At 33.7% G+C, this 27,120-nt stretch overlaps 1 protein-coding gene across 2 annotated transcripts; it reads right to left on the bottom strand.

Moving 5' to 3' along the window:
- Positions 1-376: 376 nt before the first annotated feature.
- LOC138701211 (serine protease gd-like) lies at positions 377-25,874 on the bottom strand. Of its 2 annotated transcripts, XM_069827871.1 has the most exons (11): positions 25,545-25,874; positions 19,887-20,061; positions 16,083-16,337; positions 15,205-15,359; positions 12,192-12,366; positions 10,973-11,296; positions 9,722-9,901; positions 7,609-7,721; positions 7,241-7,408; positions 3,747-3,903; positions 377-1,966 (listed from the first exon to the last, which is right to left on the bottom strand). In XM_069827871.1, exons 1-11 carry the CDS (start codon positions 25,749-25,751, stop codon positions 1,761-1,763), a joined length of 2,115 nt encoding a protein of 704 aa, XP_069683972.1. In that variant the 5' UTR covers positions 25,752-25,874; the 3' UTR covers positions 377-1,760. The 2 variants fall into 2 exon arrangements, with proteins under 2 accessions (XP_069683972.1, XP_069683973.1); XM_069827872.1 differs by lacking the exon at positions 16,083-16,337 and having other exon boundaries at positions 25,545-25,856.
- Positions 25,875-27,120: the final 1,246 nt, after the last annotated feature.

The raw sequence follows: 27,120 nt of genomic DNA, 5'->3' as shown, positions 1-27,120 counted from the left end.
AAAATAATTGTATAGTCCTTAGCTATCTGTAGCTAACTACCTGGGTTGAGTTTCTTGACCTTGGAATTCCCTGTTCATCACTTTTGCAAACATGTAAAAACCAGTTTGCATATATCTAATCCTTTCATTAAAGTGACTACTCGACATACAATGCGTAAATGGGATTCACAGGCTAGGACCTACGTGTGTATTACCGTACTCATAATTGTGGGTTTAGATTAGATGGCTGTGTGTATTTTGCTATGTTATAATATATCGTCAAGGTAGAAGCGACGGAATTCCCACCGTTCATCACACCGTAATCTGTAAAGTTTCACACTGGCGATGACAGAAACTGTAAAAAAAACAAAAAAGAAATAATAATAAAATGTAGGTATTCAAGAAAATATTCGTTATATTTCCCACTTTAATGAGGGAGGTACACCATTGACCTGCAGAAATGTAGTGAAATTCATTATCTTTTATATCTCAGCTACTATAAAAGCTAAACGAACAAAACATTTCATGTTTAATATACATACATTACACTTTATAAAACATTACTCAGAATATTAAAATAGCTAATAATTACCTCGAAAAATAATATCAAATTTGCTTTTTTTTACAACCTTAAAGAATTTACATAATAAAATGTACAATTAATTAAACATCTGCATGGTTCTTTTATTGGAATGTTTTAAAGACCTACGTCAACAACATCCTCTGATTGAAGTTCTGGCTTATATACACATCTATTATCAGGCAGTACATCTCACTTGAGGATATATGTCAGAGAAAGAACACAAGATTAATTATTATTTTATGATCAGTGATTTGCATATTGGACATTATTTTCACATATATACAGAAACTATTAGAATTATAATCTAGACAAATATTGACTTATAGCTTAGATCATATCGTCGCCTGAATGCAAGAACTAGGTAACTCGAAATTTGCGTTTTTTAGTTCTCTTTTATAGCATAGCAAAAATCGCACAAAATGTAATCCAGGATCTAGGTAACTGATTGAACGATACCAGTGACATCTATTTTCCAATATAACAAATAGGTAAAAGAAAACGAGACATATTCCTTAGTGCAATAATTAAGTAAATAAGCGATGTCACAAAATATGAAAAATCAAGTTACCTAGTTCTTGCATTCAGGCGACGATATATGTAACAGATAACTCATCGCTATGTTAAATCGTCAGCACTTTGAAGAGAACAACCGCCAGGATCGCCACCCGTCCGCCGTAAACGAACACGAGATGGCAGTACAGACCGATCTGTTAAATATATGATCTAGGCTTATAGGCTGCTAAAGATGTGTTCAAAATTTCAAAAACATCCCTTTAGTGGTTCCTGAGTTATATCCATTTTTGTAAATACCGTGTCAAAAAATCAAACTTGCGAGAAATCAACAAACAAGAGCATGCCATTTAAATTCCAGCGCGCAGGCAATCTCTGCTTAGTCTTTCGTAAATTCCATAAAGTTTTGATTTTAAATTTTAATGTGTGATGTCGTTAAAATAGGCCTATATATTCCTTTACCACTAAATTTTTATGGTTTAGACACCCCCCTTAAAGTGAGAAAGCATGAGTTTCACTTCCATTTTTATAACAATCATAGACAAACAAAACTGACTTCATTTAATCTTTGTACACAAGTTTTCTTAATGTTAAAAGTGAAAGATTACATATAAAAGTTCTTTGTAATAGTACATAGGTACATCGCTTCTGTCTCTGTTTGTTTCTCTCGATATTAACCCTCCAAAGTTCAAACAATCAGCAAGCTTATCCAGTTGAGATATTGTGCAACATCCGTAAATAAGATATAATTTGTAGTGTCGCATTTAGTATTGTCGTCGTTTCTAGGTCTGCTCGTAGATACGACACCTCGGAGCATCCAAATCTGACCACCAACTGCCTGTTGTTTAGGGAATACCATTCCGCCACCACTATCACCATTACATGGACTGCTCTCTGTAACATAGCAGTTTCAAGTAACACCTTAAAATACCATGTGACAAAGTATTCGAAACAATAAAAACTCACCAAGCAAACTTAGATAAACATAAAGATTAATTTTTTTGTCCTACCGAATTATCTGTAGAATAACTAAAACTTAGATAAAGTTAAACTATTGAAGAAAATGTATGCCGAACACATTATTAAAAAAAAAAAAAAAAAAAGCATATCGTTGTTGTTCCTGCAATAACTCCTATGTGCAGAATATACAATTTTTCAGTAGGAAGAAAAAACATATTTATTCATTCTATGGCAACCGTACATAGGAGATTGTGAATTCTTACATTTTCGAAACAAAGAAATATAATTACATATAGGAAATTTTATTATTTGCTGCATCACTATTTAAGTTATATTGTTGTTGTTGCTTTCTAATGCCAGGCATTTGACAAAGTCATTTGACCTCTTGCACTCCAATATTTTTCAAAGATATTATCATGGTCAGCCACTGAAGCACAGATTTTGAGGTGTTCCGAATCCATTTCTTGGTTTGAGTTGCACAATGGGCAGTTAGGGGACTGATATATTATTCCAATTCTGCGCAGGTGTTTGACCAAAGAGTCATGGCCTGTTGCCAATCTAAATGCAGCTACAGACGATTTTCTTGGTAAATCGGGAATTAAATGTGGATTATGATACTATTTAAGTTATTTAATAGAGCAAAAAATCTTAATATCGATAAATATGTCACATAGGAGTTATTGCAGGAACAACCTATATAAACAATTCCAAGCAAAATGTATGAAAATAAATACTTAGAAACTTTTAGTTATTTCGTTTACTGAAGTTATACTATTTTAAAGATTTAAAATTTATTTCACTTGATAGTAAATACAATATTACCTCTGATTGAGGTTCTGGCTGATATGTACATCTATTATCAGGGAGTATATCTAAATTGACGATATATCGATGTCTGAGAACCAGAATGTTCTAAGTCCAACTTTTTATAAGAAAGAAATCTGTGTTTCATTGTGTTCCAGCTCTTGTCTGCATATATGAATCGAACAAAATTATAAATATTCCTCTCCATAAGGTTGCTATGAAGCTATTCCAAACTGTTTCATGAAGCTTTGAATGTCAGGAGCTTAAAACAGCTCTCCTGAAAAAAAAATAGTAAAATGGACTTGGAACAGTCTGGTTCTGGGCCATCGATATGTCAGAGCAAGAACGATATTGTTTGTATACATCTGAAGTCTGATTAGTGTAATATGTCACTTCTATGCAATGGAGGAGGAAAGGACTTGAACACCCTACCACATTATCTAGTTAAAATTTAAACCAAGGTTATTGCTGTAGAATTTTTAATGTACTGTAAATATTTGAGCCGTTCAGAGCAAAAGTCATGTAAGCCAAAATTGGGCAATGAAGTTTAAAATAAAATTCTGTAAGATACAGCGCAAAGTAGCAGTTAATATGTCATTCGTGCTATCCACTGACTATTAATAGTTTAAATAAATTTAATATTAATTGCTACTTTGCGCTGTATTTTACATAATGTTTACTTTAACCCTCATTACCCATTTTTGACTTACACCACTTCTGCTCTGAACGACTCATTTATAATTTAAATATGAATTGTATGTCACTAATGTATTGATTAAAGCTGGTTGAGTGGAAAAGAAGGCCTTACGACCTTAACTCTGCATGCGAAAATAAAACATTCAACATTCTATGTTACTTTTATTTATTAGTAGATTTACTTTCATAAACTATAGGTTATGTACATACATACCATTTCGAAACCCAGCACAATAGCTTGTATTGGAAGTGAAGTGTGCAAAGAAATCCGGATCACTCATAATGCAAGTCAGTCTGTTTACCACTGGCATTTTTACCGTTTTTAACCTCTCTGAAAACTGGCCCTTTTCGTTCAATCCCCAACCAACGACCTGTTAGGAAACAATGATCATATATTGCGTATTAGGATATGGGAAACTCTCGATGCATAATTAATATCTCTTCACACATTCCGATGATTTTTCTATAACATCAGTAATATATACGGTTTAAAAATATCCTCCCGTCCTACTTTAGCATTGAAATCCCCCAATAAAATTTCATGTGATATCTAGGTAACTGATCAAAAGTCTGTTCCAATTCCTCATAGAAGCTATCCTTTATATGGTCGTCTTTCTCTTCTGTAGGGGCATGAGCATTTATAACTACGATATCGCACCATTATGTCTCGTGACGAGAATATTGTACGAAATGGAAATATAAAAATTGGAAATTTATCTTTTGAAGAGGTGGAAAAATTGAAATACCTGGAAGCAACAGTAACAAATATAAATGATACTCGGGAGGAAATTAAACACAGAATAAATATGGAAAATGGCTGTTATTATTCGGTTGAGAAACTTTTATCATCCAGTCTGCTGTCGAAAAATCTGAAAGTTAGAATTTATAAAACAGTTATATTACCGATTGTTCTTTATGGTTGTGAAACTTGGACTCTCACTTTGAGAAAGGAACAGAGATTAAGGGTGTTTGAGAATAAGGTGCTTAGGAAAATATTTGGGGCTAAGAGGGATGAAGTTACAGGAGAATGGAGAAAGTTACACAACACAGAACTGCACGCATTGTATTCTTCACCTGACATAATTAGGAACATTAAATCCAGACGTTTGAGATGGGCAGGGCATGTAGCACATATGGGCGAATCCAGAAATGCATATAGAGTGTTAGTTGGGAGGCCGGAGGGAAAAAGACCTTTAGGGAGGCCGAGACGTAGATGGGAAGATAATATTAAAATGGATTTGAGGGAGGTGGGATATGATGATAGAGAATGGATTAATTTTGCTCAGGATAGGGACCAATGGCGGGCTTATGTGAGGGCGGCAATGAACCTCCGGGTTCCTTAAAAGCCAGTAAGTAATAAGGACGTAAGTAAGTATATATACGAGATCTATGTAGGAGTGTGAAACATTTTAAAATATGGTGATGGACTGAAAAGCAGAAATGTGAAGATCCACCACGACTGAAATTGTAAAGTTATCTGACAATAAATATCGTATCATATTATATGCGAGATGTGTCCGGAAATTATCCAGCAATTTAATAAAAAAATAGCCTACCTAGACAAGGCGTCTTAATGTCCTTCATATTACTCCCCTTTGGACTTCATACACGTTTAAAAACAATCTGCAAAGCCCTCTTTTAGGGTTGCCTTCAGCTGATTCGTGTTTTCCCTAATATCCTCCGTCATCTGCAATCTTCTTGCTTTAAATGGGGATTTAAAGTTTGAAAAAAAACTAGAGGTCATAGGGAAGCCAAATATTGGCAAACTGAAGCTAATAGACCTGGGTTACGCAACGCTATGTAGAAAAAAGATAAATCCTGCACAAAACGTGACAATGAGCAGGCACAATGACATCAAATTTTCCGCCACACGTTCCAAGACAAGATCCCCCATCCAAGTCTCTACATCGATAGCCCGTAGAATCTATAGATCTTCTTTTAATTCTTCAAACGCTGATTTTTCTTGTTTTCAGGCCGCACATGTTCAAAATTTTCAAGTGTTCTGTTTGTTGAAGCCTTCCAGAACGTCGATCGCTTTCAACAGATTCCTTACTTACTTACAAATGGCTTTTAAGAAACCCGGAGGTTCATTGCCGCCCTCACATAAGCCCGCCATCTCTACCATCATATCCCACCTCCCTCAAATTCATTTTTATATTATCCTCCCATCTACGTCTCGCCCTCCCAAAGGTCTTTTTCCCTTCGGTCTCCCAACTAACACTCTATATGCATTTCTGGATTCGCCCATACGTGCTACATGCCCTACCCATCTCAAACGTCTGGATTTAATGTTCCTAATTATGTCAGGTGAAGAATACAATGCGTGCAGTTCTGTGTTGTGTAACTTTCTCCATGCTCCTGTAACTTCATCCCTCTTAGCCCCACATATTTTCCTAAACACCTTATTCTCAAACACCCTTAACCTATGTTCTTCTCTCAAAGTGAGGGTCCAAGTTTCACAAACATACAGAACAACCGGTAATATAACTGTTGTATAAATTCTAACTTTCAGATTTTTTGACAGCAGACTAGATGATAAAAGCTTCTCAACCGAATAATAACAGCCATTTTCCATATTTATTCTGTGTTTAATTTCCTCCCGAGTATCATTTATATTTGTTACTGTTGCTTCCAGGTATTTCAATTTTTCCACCTCTTCAAAAGATAAATTTCCAATTTTTATATTTCCATTTCGTACAATATTCTCGTCACGAGACAATAATAGTAGTAGTAATAATAATAATAATAATAATAATAATAATAATAATAATAATAATAATAATTAGACCAATAGTTTAATAATTATTAAAATTTCGCTCATTTTATTTAGCTTCAATACTGTGAAATGCATTCTGGGTCTTTGAAAATTACTATTCCTCACTTTTGGCTATCCTGTAATGTCTAGTGAGTACCACTGGCTTAAAATGTGATTTATTTATTTTTAAAGCGAATAAACCAAAGACATTTTAATTATACGTTAATATTTAATTTTACCAAGATTTATACTACAATGGAATAAAACTTGCACTAGATGTAAAAAGTATTTGAATCAGTAATGTACACTAGTGGGGAAAAAACCCCTGATCGACCCATGTAGCTGATTTCAGAGCCTTGTTCACTCCAGAGCACGTGTTGGGTATTATTAATTCAACCAAATAATATAAATAAAAACTTTCGTGGTTCGAATCTTGCCTGGGAAGGAAAGGTTTTTTTGTTCCTTATTCAAATTTATTCCCAATACTTTAAGATTGCAGTGATATTTGACTACTTAATTAACTTATTATTCGCAGAACATGAATTTTACCAGCAATCGAAAAGTATTGGGAATAAATTTGAATAAGGAACAAAAAAAGTTTCCTTCGAACCACGAAAGTCTTAGTTACCAGTCTATCGTGCTCTGGAGTGATCAAGACTCTGAAATCAGCTACAAGGGTCGGTCCGTTTTTTTTTTTTTTTTTGCCACTACTGTACAATTATTTTGGGGGATTATCGTGAGGGATTTGGGGGATTATTACCGCACGATGCCTCCGTTCTGTGTGGCTGAAGCATGTGGAGGTGAGGCCACCAGCCGGCTAGTCGTCCTTGGCCCTTCATGGGCTATTTGCGCCACGGATTGGAATTTACAATGACGAGCAAAATGCTTCAGCAATCTGTAACTTTAACAGGACTGATTTCATTAACTCCATCTCTGATGAAATAGAATCTTACCAAGCCTTCCTTGTCAACTATACTAGCCAGGTCAGTATCTTCTTGGTCCCACAAACACACCGGTCTCACATTCAAAGTAACTTCAACACTTCCAGACAGAATCAGCATGGCTATGTCGTCTTTCAAAGATGTGTAGTTATACGTTGGATGCACAAGTACATGGGCTACCTGCAAATGAACGCAAAACATGTTGCTACGTGCAAAATTATACACTTAATTTCTTATCTCGGTACATGTTTTGTATTTTCATTTTAGTTCTTTTTCACAAAACATAAACGGGGTAAAAATGTATAAAGTAGGTATACATTTCTTTATGATGATTTATGTCTACTGGTTGAATATGTATTGTGAAACTAATGAAGACATACGTTTTTATCCTGTGAATCTTCTTCTTTTTGATATCTCAAATCGTATCTTCCCAGATAAGCTATGATATCACTTGCATTCAACGGTTTCCCATGTTTGGTGACACAGTGAGCAGCTGAAAATAAACAAATGAACTTTAATGTCTGCAACTTTCAATGCAGATTACCATTTTATTTTCTATTAATTTGTTCCCAACTTTTTCATTCTGACTATTTTCTAAGTTTATGTGATTATTACAATTTGAATAATTTTATGAGTATTTATCGTGTTCTTCCAGATACTTAACTTTCCACAAAATCATTAAATGATTTTCTTCATATAGCAGCAGTATCACATTATGTAATTTCTAATATAGATTCAGTTCATATCTCAATAATATGATTAAAAAAACATATTGGCTTTTATTTATGTATTATTTATTTATTTTTATTTATTTATTCATTTTTTATTTATTTATTTATGCTTTTATTTTGTTTATGTTTTATTTATGTTATTTATTTATTCATTCATCCATGCATTTATTTATTTATTAATTTATTATTTATGCTTTTATTTTTTTTACTTTTTATGTTATTTATTTATTCATTCATCCATGCATTTATTTATTTATTTACTTCCTACTTCAGTTAGTCATTTATTTACTGACTCACTCACTCAGTGATTTATTTATTTATTTATTTATTTACTCATTCACTCACTCATTCATTCATTCATTGATTCATCCATCCATCCATCCATCCATCCATCCATCCATTCAGCTATCCATTCCTTTATTTATCTATTTTTTATTTCTTTATTTATCTATTTTTTATTTCTTTATTTATCTACCTGTCTATTTACTTATTTATTTATTTATTTATTTACTGGTTTACTTGTTTACTTATTTACTTATTTATTTACTTACTTACTCACTCATTTATTTATTGAGTTATTGATTTTTTACTCACTCACTCACTTACTTACGCAGTTATTTACTCAGTTACTTACTCATTTACTTATTTATTTATTCATTTATTTATTCATTCTTTCATTTATTCATTTATTTATTTATTCATTTATTTATTTATTCATCTACTCATTCATTCATTCATTCATTCATTCATTCATTCATTCATTCATTCATTCATTCATTCATTCATTCATTCATTCATTCATTCATTCATTCATTCACTCATTCAATCATTTATTTATTTATTTGTTTATTTGCTTGCTTGCTTGCTTCTTTGTTTGTTTGTTTATTTGTTTGTTTATTAATTTGTATATTTGTTTATTAATTTGTATATTTGTTTATTAATGTGTATATTTGTTTGTTTGTTCATTTATTTCTTTATTTGTTTTTTTATTTATTTAATTATCTATTTATTTATTTAATTATATATTTAATTATCCATTTAATTATTTATCTATTTATTCATTCATTCATTCATTCATTCACTTATTTATTCATTTATTTATTTATTCATTTATTTATTTAATTATCTATTTATTTATTTAATTAATTATTTATTTATGTATTTATTTATTCATTTCTTTATTTATTTATCAGCCTCCATCGGACTTATTGTGCCTTACCACTCGAATATATAGGGTTCATTTTCGATGTCAGAACAGCCACTTTCTTGTAGATATGACTTAGTTACGAGTGCCATCTGTTGTCTCGGTCAGATAAGGTTAAGGTTCCGATGAAGTTCTATGAATTCTCTATCATCCTTTCGAAAGCATACTAAGCCTCTCTTTGGGTGAATATATTGAAATCGTAATAAAATAATAAATATTAAAATGGATAGTGATTGTATAATGATGGAAGGAAACAGGAGAACCGTGAAAAAAATCTTCTGGAACCTTAGCTTTGTCTACCACAAATACGACTCTGCCATCACTAGGATTCGAAGCCTGGTACGCAGTCATCATGAACCAGTGGTCTGGCAATGAAATTATGAAAACGGTGTTGATTCTACATTGGTCGACTTTTTCTTCAACATATTTTGTTTATAATTAGTGGTATTTTAAAACAAGTAAAACACGCTTAAGTTATTAATTTTACACAATACATTGAAGTTAATTTTCTAAATGAAAATCAAATTACGTATGATGGATATAACAAAGTAATACTACCTGTAATAACAGTTCTGGTTCCGACGAAAGATCCGCCACACATGTACTTAAAATCATATAGGACGTGCCAATACAGAGCTACGTGCCAGGGCCATTCTCCACGAACTGTATCTTGACCATAACTAATGAGTGGGCGAGTTTTTGTCACAGTTTCTCCACAGTGAATTGTTGTTCCATCCCCTGTCAAACGAAACAAAGAAGTACAAAGGTATCTTTATCATTTATATATATATATATATATATATATATATATATATATATATATATACAAACTATCACGGATGATGGGGAAGGGCACATGTATCAATTTGAGATAAGGAACCCTGGTCCGGAAATGACCGAGTCGAAAGTTACAAGCAAAAATATTTGTGTGGAAATGAAATAGGCTAATTTTATTCTTCTGCACACCTTATTTATGTGTATTTATCTGTACATCTTACACATACTGTATTCATCTGACGTTGTTTACGTTGTCTACTTGCAGTATTCCATTCAGTGCGCTGTCTGAGGGATGGGGACAGGAAACTACACTAAAGCAATGCAGATAGTGTAATGTGTAACGGACATGGTCGGTCCTGATATGCACGTTTGTAGACAGCAGTGTATGTACAAGTTGCAGTGTCCAGTCGATCAGTCCTAGTGAAATGGAGGAGTACACGAGAGAGGAATATGGATACATGATTGTACCGGGCCAAGTACCCACGTAGGAGACATCCGGTCCATACCATCTTTCCACGACTGTCCCAAAGGTGAAGGGAAGGAGGAGGAGGGAGGCCAAATTACAGTTTCATTTCCACACAACTATTTTTCCTTGTAACTTTCGACTCGGTCATTTCCGGACCATGGTTCCTTATCTCAAATTGAATACATGTGCCCTTCCCCATCATCCCTGAAAGTTTGTAACACCAGCCCGGAAACAGCCTGTGTATATTTAACTTACAACTTACTTCGTTCTTCGCCAACTCTCTCAGAAAGTCGAAACATTTTATTTCTAGCTTCAGTCACTTTTAACTTTATGGGCAAATTCTTGATCGTAATCAGCATTTGGAAATAGTGATTGATTACCCTGACAATGATAATTATAACGGTGAATTTTACAATTTTATAGTTCAAATGAAATTGTTGATAAGATAGAGTTGAGCAAATATTTTCTGGTTTAGAATGTTGTATGTATGCCTTACTTTTAACTGTTCTATTTATAATGTCTGTCAATATTCATGTTACATGTATCTGCATAAGTTGTGACTGTACCTTTCTCTGGTTTTCTCGCTGAGGCAGTCTCATATATGGTTGGGGGCTCTGTTCTGGGTATTATTTGAGCTTCTGGTTCAGATGTTATTGGAGGTTTTGGTTCAGGTTCAGGTTTAGGTAATATTGGAGGTGAAGTTTGAGGGACTGGCTCAGTTGTTGGAGAGTATGGTTGAAATAATGGAAATGATGGTGGTGTTGTTGATGAATGATGATTTTCAGGATATCTTCTTTGTTCAATGTTGTACGGGCACTCAAGGCTGGCTGTCTGACATCTATCGCTATGTATAGAATACTGATAAGAAATTATTTGCCACGGGGATATACCTGAAATAAATTAAGTAAATGTTATGCTGGACAGTCAGTAGATATCGAATGAAACTATGTGGTAATCTATTTTAGCTTCACGAGTGAGATGGACTTCACGGTTATACAGGGTGATCTGTTTGGGTATGGATAAAATAAAAACACCGTGAAACATTTACTACTGAACTTTATTTGTTGAAACTTTGTGCGTACAACACTGAAAGATGGGAGATTCCTCAGAGCTCAACATGACCCCCTTTGCGCACCCTGCACAACTCATAACGGTGATGCAATTCAGCCCATGTCCGTTGTAACATAAAAAAGGTGATTTGTTGAAAAGCTTGAGTAATTTTTACTCTCAGGTCATCAATGTTCCTGGATTTCTGTAAATAAACAATGTCTTTAACAAAATCGTTCACGAAGAAATCAGGAGGGGTTAGATCTGGGGAGTTTGGGGATCAAACCAAGAGATAGCTGCTTCTCGTACTGGGTTTCGCCTCCTACCTCCTGCATGATTTTTTTTTAACACAGAACCTGTTTCTACAAATGTTCGATACCACAACATTTTGGAATCGTATTTAGGTACATTGCGCACACCATACTCACGTCTAAATTCCCTTTGAACTCTTTTAACACTCTCAAATTTAGCATACCAAAGAACACATTGTGTCTGCTGTTGATTTGTAGTAGACATTTTAACAAATTTTAATCATCTACGATTTTCATTTGTCCTTTCAAATTATGCATTGTTGATTGTCATAGATGGAAACTCCCATCTTTTAATTGTAATATAGGCCTAACCAGCAAGAAATATTTCCTACTATCATAATAGCTTTATAATAATAAATTAATAGGCCTATTATCCATTCCCAAACGGATGAGACTGTATTTAGGTAATGCATTAAAATGAACTTACTTGGCTTGTTTCCTCTACATATGACTTCACTATTTACAATTACACTTTTGATCGTAGGTAGAGCAGATGGCATTGGAAACCTCAATTTATATAGAACAAAGAATCCATTTCCATGTCGCATCCAGTTCCAAACGTCTTGCAAATTGTTTGCCAGTTGAATATCTCCTTTCGTAAGCTGGAATAAAAATTTGTTTTAACTTCAGTAAAAACTACACTGAAAGGCAGTACTTATAGAAGTAAAATAATCCATTATTTCTTTTAATATGTTACTAGTATTTTTATTTTTCACTTTTTTCTAGAATTATTTGACTCTAGTACAGTATCTAACGAAACATGATGTACATGTAGGCTACTGAAGACATTATTGTGCTGGTTAGGTTAGGTTACGGTGGCTACGAGCGGGTTAGGACGACCCTTTACACATCGACCATACTGAGGCGTATTGTGCACCCCGAAGTGTATGGGATGAATGAGGATGGGGTGTACCAACCCACCGGCCGCATGTGGCCCCTCATCCGCTCACCCAGTGGGAGGCTCCTACCTTTCCCCGCCCTAAGTTCATACCGCCAAGGTGACCAAGTAGCACAGGAACCATTACAAGGTGTCAAAGCGCCCTTGGAAGTGTTCTTAAAGAATGAATCCTGGCAGAGATATTGCGGAAGGCTGGGAGCTTAGGAACGGTTGCGGAGAGGACGCCTCCTCCCGTAAGTGGATGAAGACATGCGTCTTGACCTGAATATGGCTATTGAATGAGATGAGGAAGATGAATGATATTATATGAAAATCTAAATTCTTTTTCTACACGGAACAGGAAGGGAAAATGGACCGTGGAAATGAAAATTCCAATCCGACATTTGCCTAAGTAACTGTGGAAAACCACGGAAAAACCACAGTCATGTTAGTTGGTACGGGAATCGAACCATGGACCTCCCGAATGTGAGTCTCATGCGATACGCATGATCCAACGCGCTCGGTTTTTGTGTTAGTGATAATTTTTCGTAAGCTAAAGATGTTAATGAAATTATGATGGATATTTTGGAGAATGTTTTCAAGGATTGAAGTAGCTATATGGAGAAATCTACCATAACAACATTTTATCCATTGTTATCAGTGCGTAAAGTGAGCCTTTAAAACACTAGTGCGTAAAAAAAAGCAAGTAATGACTTTACGCACTGCCAAAGAAAATGTAATATTCCATGTACAAGCTTCGTTCAGTAAGAAATTAATGTATTATCTCGATCTTTCATTACTTAGGCCTAAATATTATACACGTAAGACAATAAGTAACAAATATAACATTCATATCTACATTTTAACACTTATTATTCTATAGTTACATGTAGGGAGTACTTAATGCAACAAGAAGTAATATTCGACTTTTTCTAACCGCTTTGTTGATTATGACCGGAATAGACGGCCATGAAATCGTGATCATGAATAATACAGTCTATCATTTCACCCCTCAAACCATGTATCTTTCCTCCTGACTGATACTGTAGATATATTCCCTAATTTTTCTTCTGCGCTTATCTGCCTGCCCGTCCACCCGCCCTCGCTCTAGCAGACCAGCGAATATGTATTAATGAGTAGAGACTACTTATTTCTTAATGGTTCTGAGTTTAGACGGCCGTGGAATCGTGATCTTATTAACCTCTCCAACTTGAAATATTTATTTAATGTAAATTTGTGCTATCGTAGAAAGAACATTGTATGATACACATTCGTAAAGTTATCTTTTTTGGCCCTCGTTCCACAAATTTTACACTCGTGCCAAAAACAGAACTTTTACGAACTTGTCTCATAAATGACTATTTTTAACATGTCATTCCACTTTTGATTTGGAAGGTTTAAATCCGAATCACCATGATGGAACCCAATACATTAGACATATTGTTAATGCTGTGAAACAAATCTATTATTAAAATGGGAGGTCCTTTCTCAGAGTACCTTAAAAACATGTTATTACGCAGGATAAATATTTAATAATTTTAATTTACAGTAATTTGAAAATAATACGCACTCTATGATGAAGGTAGCTGGATTAATTTCCAAGATGGACTAAATTAAATGGCTGCTGAATTTCTTATTTCAGTAATAAATAATAAAACATCTATTGCCAGTTTAAATAAAATAAAACAGTTGTAATTTCTTGAACCCCTCTTAATCGCTGAAATTTTTCATATTGATCAAATCAGTACACGAGTAATTCTTTCGTTATTTTCTTACTAAAATGGCAACTTTGGTGAAATTTTAACTACAATGAAGCTATAAATTTAATCCTTCTTATAATAAAATTAATGGATAAAACACAAATATTTCGCTTCAGCCATGAAGCAAAGATAGAGTTTGTCAGGTAACAAGTTTTGGGATGTGAAATAGTTAATTTAAATAGTGGTCAATACTGTTCCTCATTGGATGATAGAACAGTTTATTATCAGGGAAAATAAATGTACTCATTTCTATCTCAATATATAAGATACGAGAAATTAAAAACTATAACAATAATATTCCAAAATCGAGATTTACAAAACCCTAATAAGACCCATTATAACATATGGTACAGAAACATGGGTTCTGAATAAAAATACATGCAAACAACTAGCAGTATTTGAGAGGAAAATCTTAAGAAGGATTTTCGGAGCAATTGAAACAGTGGCTGGATGGAGAGCCAGATATAATAATGAGATATACGAACTGTACAAGGAATCGGATTTGGAGGCGCACATAAGATGTCAAAGATTGAGATGGTTAGGACACGTCACAAGGATGGAAACAACAAGGAAAGTGAAGGTTGTCTTCAATAACAACCCAGATGGAACCAGATTAAGAGGAAGACCGAGAACAAGATGGTGGAACTGTGTACGAGTGGATGTAAATAGATTAGGAATAAGGAATTGGAGGGAGTTGGCGATGGATAGAGAAGGATGGAAGAGAGCCATAGAGGAGGTTAAGGCCCACCTGGGCTGTAATACCAAATAAGAAGAAGAACAAAAATATTCCATAAGTTCATTACCAGTGACTGTCTTCCTGTGACGTAGATATCAACTCTGAGGTCAATTGCAATGATTGGGTAAGGATTGGGAACACTGATGACTCCAAACCAGTTCCCATTGCCATCATGTTGGTAATAAAATACATCAGGACAAGGTGTTGCTGGAGGAGATGACACTGAACAAAAAGAACAATATCGTGTCAAAACAAGTATAGGCTATGTTTCCAGAATAGTGCAGCAAGTCCTTTTACTGATACAGTCTAACTTATGTTTCCGAAATTGAAGAGATTAAAAAAAAATAAGCGTTTTAATTAGCTTTCACTGCCTATAGGCACAGTCTAGTACATACAGTCACGAAGCTTGAGTTGTGAGGGTGCTAGGAACAATAGACTGTGCAGGTACTATTTCACATTGTCTGTCATGAGGCGATATTAGCGATCCTAGTGGTTAGCAACTATCTATGGATGCATATTTACTACGTATTGAGCTTCTTGACTGTATATACTAGACTGTGCTCTAGGTTTATGTCATAGCCATATATCATCAGTTCATCACTGTCTGCAAATAAATCACAATCTAACGATGCGAATCAACGTTAGTTGTCTTAGTAGCTGCAATAATTGCGTACGTGTGTGTTAGCAAGATTTTCCAGTAAGTATTATCGATTTTGTTAAAGCATTTAACATCTACGAAACTTTATATGGGCTATATCTTTATGTTCCAAAAACGCATGATATGCTACATTCTCGTCCTGTTAGAGTTAGGCGCTATAGAAATGTAGCAGAAATTTGTACGAGCTGTTTTTTTTTTTTATTTGAACAGATGGACTTACAACCTTTCTCATTTGCACATTTCAATAACACAGACTTATAGTTAAAATGTTGAACTGATCATCAAACCTGATGGTTGTTTTATGAGTCCTTGAGTATTTGAATGAGATGACCAAGGTGCAATCGATGGCTCTTTGGATACACTGTCTCCATATCCATAATTATGTAGACTTGATCCATGGGGTTCAAACTCAAAATACTGGACATTGTTTTTTCCATTGTTGCTCGCAAGTTGGTAGTTGAAGAAATTTGTTCCTTGCGGTGATGTATTATCCAATATGGGATATAAAATGTGTTCCAAATTCACAATGGTCCATGCATTATCTGAAAGTATGGACAAGATTAATTTTTATGCACTAACACTTCATTTGTTTTTAGCTGCATGTTTAGTACAACGAAATTAAAACCTAACTTTTTGTTGTTGTTTTTTTTTTCCAGAAAAGTAACATGAAGTCTGATGTCTCACATAATATTCATTTACTGTATTAGCTTGTAATGTAGGCCTAAATGATGAAAGGATTGTAAATATCAATCGAATACAAATTCCGTCAAAGAAAAGAACGATTTGTCTAACAATTTTATAATGCTTTTAATAAAATAGTTCGTTCTGTTATTCAATTCCATTACATTTGCAGTACAATTTGTGATATAAGCACGAATTTCAGAGCTAGACTCACAGATCTGTGTACTAGTTAATACAGTGAAACCTGTTCAAGATGGAAGTGACATGGTCCTAATTTTTTTTCCGTTGTGGATAGGTTTCCGTATTATTCAGGTGTGACATTAAAATGGAATATTTTGTCATCCATATACATGAAAAACAAAATGGCATGTCCCAAACTGCAAAAAGTACAAAATATTCCATTTAATACTCATCACATTAAATCAGCTTTCTGTCGCTTATTACGTTGGTGAATCATCTTGATTAAAATCTCATTTTCTGTATAAATATTATCGTAACTCACTCATTAGTCATTAAACATTACTAAAATTTACTAATCTCATTCTATTTAATATCTAACACTATACTCTAATACTGTACTGCATATCACTGTACATTATTACTTAATTGGACTAGGAGCCATCTATTAGAAGTCTTGAATTCTGGTTTATTTAATTTCTTTCCCAGTTCAATAGCTTGCTTTGCAGAACAGATCCAGAAATTAGCTTGTTCTTTGAAAGGTCATGAAGAACCCACTCCCACAACAGTTCATTTATTTCCACATAAACAGTTGCTTTCTGGTTCATTTTGTGTCACCAATATTGGCCGCACTCCACTCACTCATTATGATCTTTATTTTTTAAAGTGTCACACCTGAGTTTTCCACAACTGTACTTCTATATTATCTCACATAGACTTTGTTTCTAATTTTCCTTTATCTCGATAACTTTTACTTCATCACTTAATGTTAATGACACATTTCATGCAACTTTTTTTTTACCTGGAAATCACTACACTTGCGCTCTGTTTAGCTACGACAGTATACGGGTGTGAAGCATTGAAAATCTTTGAACAGTAGCAGACAGTTTCCGTTTCCGCGTTGGACAGTTTCCGTTTTATTCAGGAAAGATTACACATAATACATACAAATTTCGCCGGGACCAATAAATTGTTCCGAAATAGACAGGATTCCGGATTATTCAGGTTCCGATTTGAACAGGTTTCACTGTACATTAAATTTGCTGTGTACTTTAGTCAGTTGGGACACATAAAATATTGCAGGATAACGTATGATCAGCGAATATAAACTTTTAAGCATAGAAATAAAATATCGGGCAAATCGCAATATAGCGAACGTAGAAGCTCCGCCCACGACCCCTTCCACTTTTCCCCTACTAGCTCATCAGACACTCTACGTGATAGGCGAGTGTTGTGTCGAATGCACATTTCATGTGGGTGGGGATAACTTCCCCTACTGGCGTTCGCTATATTGCGATTTATCCAAAATATCATGCATTAAATAATATTGGCTTCGGTTCCCATAGGCATATCTGGAACTTCTTGATGTACTGTATTTTTCAAGAATTCCCTCTAATTAATAAATTATTGTATTATAAGTATAAAAGCTGGCAACAGGGAACTCCAAAACACTCATGCTGCTGATTGTACCTAGGTGTAAGAAGATTTGCCTTCTTTTTGGAAAGTGATCAAAACCGTTTTCAATGTGTACACTATTCATAATTTTGAATAACATTGCTATATTCCTAGTGTTTTTCAACTGATGGAATGAGAATGAGTCTGCAAAAGTAAATTTTCAGATTATCTTCATTTCTGTTAAAATTTCTGAAAAAGTCAAACCTTAACTAGTAGGTAAATCAGTTTTAAAGAAATAAATGTGAAATATGTTAAGCTTTATAAGACACTATTCAGAATATTAAAATAGTTCATTATTACCTGTAAAAATAATATCAAATTTTCATATTTTGTTCACAATCGTAAGGTATTTACATAATAAAATATACAATTAATTAAATATCTGAATGATTATTTTACTGAAATGTTTTAAAAACCTACATCAACAACAGAGTCTAGGATCTTTTACCTTTTCCTTCAAGAAATTCTTTATTCTTAATCGTTACCTTCAATATTAAATTTTCAAAACATTTTCTATGGAGTCAACTGCAAAAAGCAGTTTACTGTAAAACAAGAATTCGTAATATTGAACATTTAAGATAACGCCTTCATGAGTGTTGGGACCAGCTTCATCAAAGACAGATAACCAGTGCTATTGGCAATGGAGAAGACACCTACAAATGGTTGTGCCTGCAAATGGCATAGACTATAATTTTTTATTATGATTATTTGAAAGATCATTAATTATTAATAATCCATGTTGAATCTTTCGCACACTACTTTTAACACTTGAATATAAATAATTTATTAAATGGCGATCTTACTCGTGTTAATTGTGTAAGCATGTGCGGCTTACAGCTGTTTCGGTGCTTCTTCACACCATCCTCAGAGCCTACTAGATCTCGGCGTCATCTCGAACTTCACTGCCTGTTGTGTGGGTGCGTTCGATTGTTGAAAAGTGTGGAAATGTGAAGATCAATTTCAGAACACACACACTATTTGACACCACATTTCAACACTTTTCAACAATCGAACGCACACACACAACAGTCAGCGAAGTTCGAGATGACGCCGAGATCTAGTAGGCTCTGAGGATGGTGTGAAGAATCACCGAAACAGCTGTAAGCCGCACATGCTTACACAATTAACACGAGTAAGATCGCCATTTAATCAATAATTATTTAATTATTATTAATTTTACCAACATTCAGTTTCTGCATTTTGAAGTAATAAATTGTCTTCGAAAACCACATTTTTCGCATCATTGTGTATTGATCTCCATACGATTTTAATTGAGCCTAAAAAACACAATAAAAAGTCCTGATTATCTTTAAAGTCTACTCTTTCCAAATTAATGTTACGTATTTCCAAAAATAGAGTATTTCTAATGTTGTGCCTTTTTGGTCCACTGTGTGTATTTCAAGTTATAATTACCTACCTAATAAATAGAAGTGAAATAAAATTATATATCGGCATTTACTTTATATATTTATTTTCATCCGTTTACTCACACTAATTTCTTACTTTCTACACAATCTAGTATATACAGTCGCGAAGCTCAATACGTAGTAAATATGCAAATATTAGTTAGTTGCTCACCACTAGGATCGCTAATATCGCCTCATTACAGGCAATGCAAAATAGAACCGTTACAGTCTATACTCTATTGTTTCTAGCATCCTCAAAACTCAAGCTTCGTGACTGTATATAGTAGACTGTGCTTTCTATTTAGTGCAATTGTCTGATCAGATGTTGCATCAGAGGCTCGTCAAATAAGAAACAGGAGTAAATAAACATACTTGCGTTGTAGCTGCTGCATATAACATTCTGGTTGGAAGCAATAAGTCTGACAATTGGCAAAGGCCAAGGTAGTGGAAAAAGTAGGCGGTATTGGACAGGCCGCTTATCCCCCGATAGTATCCTGCTCCAGACATAAGCCTTGTCTTCCACGAGTTGCAGCTTTCCAATGTATTGCTGTAACATGCAGAATACGCCTATATTTTAGAAGCCTGTAATTTCACATAATAAGAAAGACACTCTTTCAGCTTTCCCAATAACGGGACTGCCTCATTGGACAAAGCATAACACACAGAGTGAAAACAAAAACAGACCACAAAAGAGAAATATGGAGAACGAACAAAAAAAGGTAAATTAAGTACAGGAAGGACAATAGATACATATAACAGGCCTAAACATAATAAACAAACTACTGTCTACTAGAGATGAAGAAAACTAACTGCCGCTCTCGCTCGCTGTGTTCGTTGCATTTGTCTTTTGAGTCTCGATTCGTCATTCTCGTGCGCTTCGAGTCTCGCTCATCATTCTCGAAATAGCACTTGGTCGGCGTGGAAAGATTTCGTAACTTTGAATAACATACATCATTGAAATAAATAACATTATAAATGTTTAAATGAGACAAAAATACAAAACAGAACAGTATCTTAGTTATAAAAATGTTCTGGTTATATTATACGAGTATAATATTCTAAATAGAAAAAAAAACAATTTTCAAATAAATTTTCATTTCTAAGAAACATAAAACATAACATTAATATCTTTTTACTTGAGATTCCACACTTGACCTTAAACATATGAAAAGAAAATCCTTACCCTTTTAATAAGGGCCTAGTAATTAAATAAAGACTGGGGAACGGATTATTACACGCTGAAAGGTAAGATGATGTTTCAAATAGGCTACTTGATTGTTTATACATGTACAACTGTTGCCAAAATAGATAAAAGTTCAGTCAGGTATAAACAACTGTGACGATTCAAGGCTGCTTGACTTCGGGACTTCGAGAGTCATCAATATCGAGTCTCGGAACACTCACAAGCAGTCTTTACGTCAAGAACGCGAAGTAATACAACGTTGTCGTGCGGGTTTTCGGCTTTGCGGGCGCTGTTAGTCTCGCTTTCTCGATCGTTGTTCATCTCTACAGTGTACTGTGTAATTATTTTAAGTTCAGCAATGTGTAAGTGTGATAATGAAAGAATGGAATATAGTGTTAAATAGTGTTACACAGCGTTAACCTGCAAAATCTGTGGATGAAAACAAATTGATTATTTTCTCAGATTATAATTTTTTTTCATTTCTCCATTCGATATATTTCGGTATTAAATTATCATTTCCTAACAGAAGTTAAGATACTGACGACACATATTTCAATTAAATGTATGTCAGATATTAATTTAATATTAGATATTTCCAATTTCATTTTTAAATCAGTTATTTAACGACTCTGTAGTCAGTGCACGGTTATCTAGCGTCGATGGAATTGGTGGCAGCGACGGTATTATGTCGAGAAGAATCCGAGGACTGAGAAAAACCTCGGAAGAGACCCAATCAGATAATCAATTTAAGTTAGATTCGAACCCATGCCAGAGAGCAGTCGCGAAGCACGAGTCTCGCCTGCTATTCTACACTGGACCGGTTTGCTTTCTTTCGACGTAAAGAATAATCTCTAATGTTGACCATCCATGCGGGTATATTACGTGGAAAACCTAAAGAGGACGTGATCACATGACCGTCATACGGTCTATCCGATGTACGCACATATTCGATATATTTTTTGCTGTCACGAAAACTGATGGAAAATATCTTCGGAGTCAGGAAAGAGATGGAGTTGGCCTGACAGAAATAATAAAGGAAAACTAGAAAACATAAATTTGCATTAATTTGTTCCGACATTCCTTCAGAAAAATTATAGATGTAGGTTACTATATTTACAAAATATTTGATTTCTAGAAATAAAAATTTCTTTGTCGCTCAATTTCTCTGATTCGACTACACTTAAGATACCTGTAGTCTACCAGTGATAACTAGGGCTAGGATTTTGATGACCTATAGGTAATGAAAAAATGTCCTAAAAACAATGCATTTATGAACTAAAAATCTTTCAAAAATTAAAAAAAAAAAATGCCCTAAAAATTTATTTTACATAATTGGCGTAGTAGGAATATTAATATTTAGACTAGTAATTAAATTAAATTCTAGTACCAACATTCAAGTTTATTTAATTTTACAGAATTTTTCTAAGTAGTACACATTAATTAATTATTTTACCTGATGTAGTTTCATATAGTCCATCACAAGGCCACTCTTATCAGGAACTAGCAGGTATAGAAGAGTCTATATTGGACTGATCTATTACGTGGGGGTGTACTACGTTAAAATTACAATATATGTACAAAAACGATTAAAATAATATATAAAATAATGAGTATTAATTGAAAGAAATATGTAGAGAAAATATCAAAGGAAATAAATAATATTTAACATTAATAATGGAGATTTATGGCCAAAATTAAATGAAAATACCCCAAAAATGACAGAATAAAACAAAAAAAATACTGTTATTAGTTGTGAGAGGCAAAAAATGCCCTAACAAATATGTTTTAAAACACTCAATTTATCACATAACATATAAATACTAAAGCAGCAATGTTTCTGATTTACTAGAAAAAAGATGCAATTTCATCAAAATCCTGCCTCCAAACTAGCCGGCCCGGGTTCGATTCCCAGCGGGGTCAGAATACCGTACCCGTACTTTCAGTTCACATAATAATTTACTACATCTGGCGACATAGTAACATCAGTCTACTCGCTGAGGAAGTAGGCAGGCCTTCTCAGGATGAGCTCACTGCATTATTTTTGTCACCTCGGAAGCCATTCGAGCAGACCTTGAAGTGTTCAATCGTGTACGCATATCGTGGACTCCTCGCTCTCAAAGAATGTAGCCTACAATATAAAAACGACAAACATTTTAACACTTTATTTAGATGAAACTACTGACACGCTTCTAGATTCTGCGCTGTCCGAGCTGTGTTCGAGTGATATTTATGCTACTGTTTAAACACTGCTGGCTTCTGCCTCAACAGTTATTAAGATTTTCTAAATCAGATAAAGAAAATATGAAAACATTGATATTTTGAATCCTGAAATTAAATATGAGAATAGATACCAGTATATTAACGCATTTTGTTCCAAATACCGTACTTACTACGATTGAAAGTGAAGGTATTCAATGTCTTAACTGCCTCTATAGGTAACCTGTCTCTCATTATTATAGTTTACAATTTTGTGTAAAAAATATGGTTTATTTAACGACGCTCGCAACTGCAGAGGTTATATCAGCGTCGCCGGTGTGCCGGAATTTTGTCCCGCAGGGGTTCTTTTACACGCCAGTAAATCTACTGACATGAGCCTGTTGCAATTAAACACTTAAAATGCCATCGACCTGGGCCTGGATCGAACCCGCAACCTCGAGTACAGAAGGCCAGCGTTATATCGACTACGCTACCGAGGCCGACAATTCTGTGTATACACGTAACACTCGCAACATATAACGACAATCCCCTTTTAGATGTTTGTATTCTTCTTCTTTCCAGTTTGTTCACTGTCTTCACAAAACACGAAGATTATAATTTAGTGAAGTAAACTGCAACGTCAATTCTCATTTTATTTATGTTCATTTTCACTGACGTTAATCATTTCCACAGAAGTTATGAATTCACACAGAAAATAAGCAAAAACAAACTATAAATATTCTTCTTTAAAGGAGCGGGCTATGAACACATACAAAAATTATGGCAAAAATGCTCTGACACTTTAGGCAATATTTTCCACAATATTTAAGATAGCCAAACATAAATTTTATCACCAAGTCTCGAAAGAAAGCTGAATTGAATGAAATAAGTTAACTTAATTTAGATTATTCATCTGTCCTAAATAATTTGTAAAATTGTTGCAACAAATCGGAAATATACCTAAACATAAGATCACATAGGTCACATAGGTATCAGTTCTTACATATACATACAGCTATAAAAAACTCACTTTTTACTTAATTTAGAAACATCTGTCGGTTTTGTGATATTTTAAAACATTAGAGTAAAAAAAAATAATTTTCATAGCTTGTATAAAATTATGAAACCAACTTAATTTTCAGTTATAAAAATAAAAACTGAGTTTCAATATCACAAGACAATATGTAAGATTTGGTAAAAAATTTGGGACTAATGGCATCAAGAAAATATACTTATGTGATCTTAGGTTAAGTCAAGGGCTGCCGAACATTGAAATCTTTCAAATCCAAGTTAGAAAATTATCTTATGACGAGTTGCCGAACTAACTTACTATTATGACAAGTGTTCTATTGCATGTTTCCAAGTATTCACATTTTTTTATGTTCTAGTGATATTTAACGTATTTTATCTTTTTGTTTTCATATTTCCCGATAATGGTATATCTATAATGTGATAACTTGAGCTATATATAATCATAATTTTACTTACTGTGTACCTAAAAATATCGTATTCATTGTATGCTTTGTACTGCACTACTTTATTATTATTATTATTATTATTATTATTATTATTATTATTATTATTATTATTATTATTATTATTATCAATAATTGTCTTATATTTTATACTTCGTATGTCTCATTTATTTTGACCTGCTGTTCACATTTTATTATGCTTTTTTCTTTCTTTCTATATGTTTTATATTATGTCTGATTTCTATTTACCTGTTGTTTACATTATATTATTATTATTATTATTATTATTATTATTATTATTATTATTATTATTATTATTATTATTATCTTATTCAGTTTTGTGTGTAAAATTGTAGTGTACCTACTTTGTAAATTTGTAGTGTGTTTTGTAACGCAATTTTACTCCTGGTGGAGTGTTAAAGAAGGCCGTATGACCTTAACTGTGCCAGGTTAAATAGACCATTATTATTATTATTATTATTATTATTATTATTATTATTATTATTATTATTATTATTATTATTATTGATATAAGAGCCCACAAACTTTTCTATATTAGAAATTCGAAATTTCTTTCACCAGTCTCCAGATGCATTAAAAATGCCAACATGCATGGCTGCGAATTCGATCCCTTCAATGTATAGACTTAGTTCGCTCTTGGCAACGATTTATCATTTATGTATCATTGTCTCATAGTATTCTTAGTTATGCATTTTATCTATTCATCGTCATTATTGTAATTAATTGTAATAATTATTTTTGTATTATGTTTTTGTTATATTCTTTGTGCTGAACTGTAATTGGCCACTGGCTGTTGTACATCACATTAAATATAAATAAATAAATAAAATAAATAATAATAATAATTATTATTATTATTAGTATTATTATTATTATTATTATTATTATTATTATTATTATTATTATTATTATTATATTTTCGATTTTAATTTCGATTTGTTGTAACAATTAAACAAACTGTAAAGGAACAATTAATAATATAAATTAAGTGAACTATAAGCCATTCAATTCAGCATTCTTTCAAGATTCAGTGGTAAAATTTATGTATTGTTGCCATAAATCTTGTGGTAGATATTGTCAAAAGTGTTACTGCATGTTTTGCCATAATTTTCGTATGCGTTCGTAACCCTCTGCCCTTATTATATATAAACTTACTGTTGGAAGAACGGCGTTGATGGCCAACTCGACAGAGAGCCGAACGGTGTGAGAGGGTTGCGGTGTAGGGACGTTGATAAGGCCATACCACGTCCCGCTGGATTCCACCTGATACTGGAACACCTGCGGACACGGGCTCACGGGCACCGACTGGCCCCTCGCGCGGGCGAGGACCACTAGAAACCCCAGCAGCCGTACCCTCAACATGACAGCTGCCAGCGAAGCAATACCGCAGAGATGTCGCACTTACTCATCGTGATTCATGCGCCGTGGGCCAGGGAATAGTGATTCAGCTGATGAAATCTCGGCAAATACAGCCTCAATTCTTTATGCCAGCAGCGTTCTTTCGCTTGCAAGTGTTAATATGAGTGGTAACTCCTAGATAGTACAGTCACTGCAACCATTCGTAGACATAGGTATAATCAATATCACAAACATCTTTCTTCTCATATATAAATTCACCAATTGAGTGTAAGAATCCGTTGAATTTAAACCAATCAGAGACATCTATCATTGCAATATTGTGGACCTTATATTTTCACTTTTGTCTTGCCGATGATGAATCGCAATTGTTTTGTCATTGGAAGGCTACGTAAGTATTCAACAGGCAGTGGAAAGTACAATGTGTTCATATAGATCAATGAGTAACACCCCTGATCACATATATAACAGATCGACCATCCCGATGTTAAGTGGTTAGTTACAGGCTACAGCAGTAAAATTTTGGAAATATTCAACATTTTTTCTCCCCATTACTGTATCGTGTACAAAAATGAAAATTTGTATATGTAAAACATTGTCCTTCTGCTATATGAAAAAAAAATTACGATTAAAAAAATATTTATACATTTTTTCAAAATTCAAAATGGTGGGAGTTCACTGTGCAGTGATGAAACGTTTTCCTTATAACTCATAAACTTTTTAACTTTTTCATCTTCTTTCTCTTTTATTTTATTGCTGAAACTCGTGTTTACAATGTCATGCTCTTTCAACAACAGTAGAGGCAAAAAAAAAAAAAAAAAAAAAAAAACAGACCGACCCTTGCAGCTGATACAAAAGAATCCTGTGCTGTGCATTGTGTCAAACTGTGGTAATTTCAATATGGATAGTGAAGCCAGAGGTATGTACTGCTATTTAATGTAAAAATACGCAGTTACATTTGCCGAATAGAGGTAGAAATGTATTATTGATGCCAGATGAAAATAAAACTCTCAAAGTTTTTTCGTTGTAAGTTTGAGGAACTGAAGGAAACAAAAGACGGTAAGAATCGAACAAATGCAATAAATTTCATTGTTACAATTAATTATACAAGATGGATGTGTTTTGTGACTAGCAAAATTTGAATCTGTGACTCTGAAATCAGCTACAAGGGTCGGTCCGGTTCTTTTTGCCACTACTGTACATTTCTTAATAAATTATATTTTTTTATTTTGTGTTACAAGAAAATACTGATATTTGACCATTTCTTAAATTAATTTATTTTTTATCAGACAATCTATCAAAGGGAGAGGAGTGATTTGACATCATTTTGTAGATATGACATGCATAAATACACACAAAAAAATTCATCAGAGAA

The sequence above is a fragment of the Periplaneta americana genome, chromosome 6, assembly GCF_040183065.1.
Source record: "Periplaneta americana isolate PAMFEO1 chromosome 6, P.americana_PAMFEO1_priV1, whole genome shotgun sequence".
Lineage (NCBI taxonomy): Eukaryota > Metazoa > Arthropoda > Insecta > Blattodea > Blattidae > Periplaneta > Periplaneta americana.
This window is presented reverse-complemented; position numbering and strand designations above follow the sequence as displayed.

Excerpts from the sequence above, each read along its gene's own strand:
- LOC138701211 (XM_069827871.1), bottom strand. The coding sequence starts at position 25,751 with ATGTTGAGGGTACGGCTGCTGGGGTTTCTAGTGGTCCTCGCCCGCGCG. Across the intron at positions 20,062-25,544 it reads TCAACGCCGTTCTTCCAACA|CAATACATTGGAAAGCTGCA; the intron begins GTAAGTTTATAT and ends TGCATGTTACAG. Across the intron at positions 15,360-16,082 it reads ACTCATAAAACAACCATCAG|TGTCATCTCCTCCAGCAACA; the intron begins GTTTGATGATCA and ends CTTTTTGTTCAG.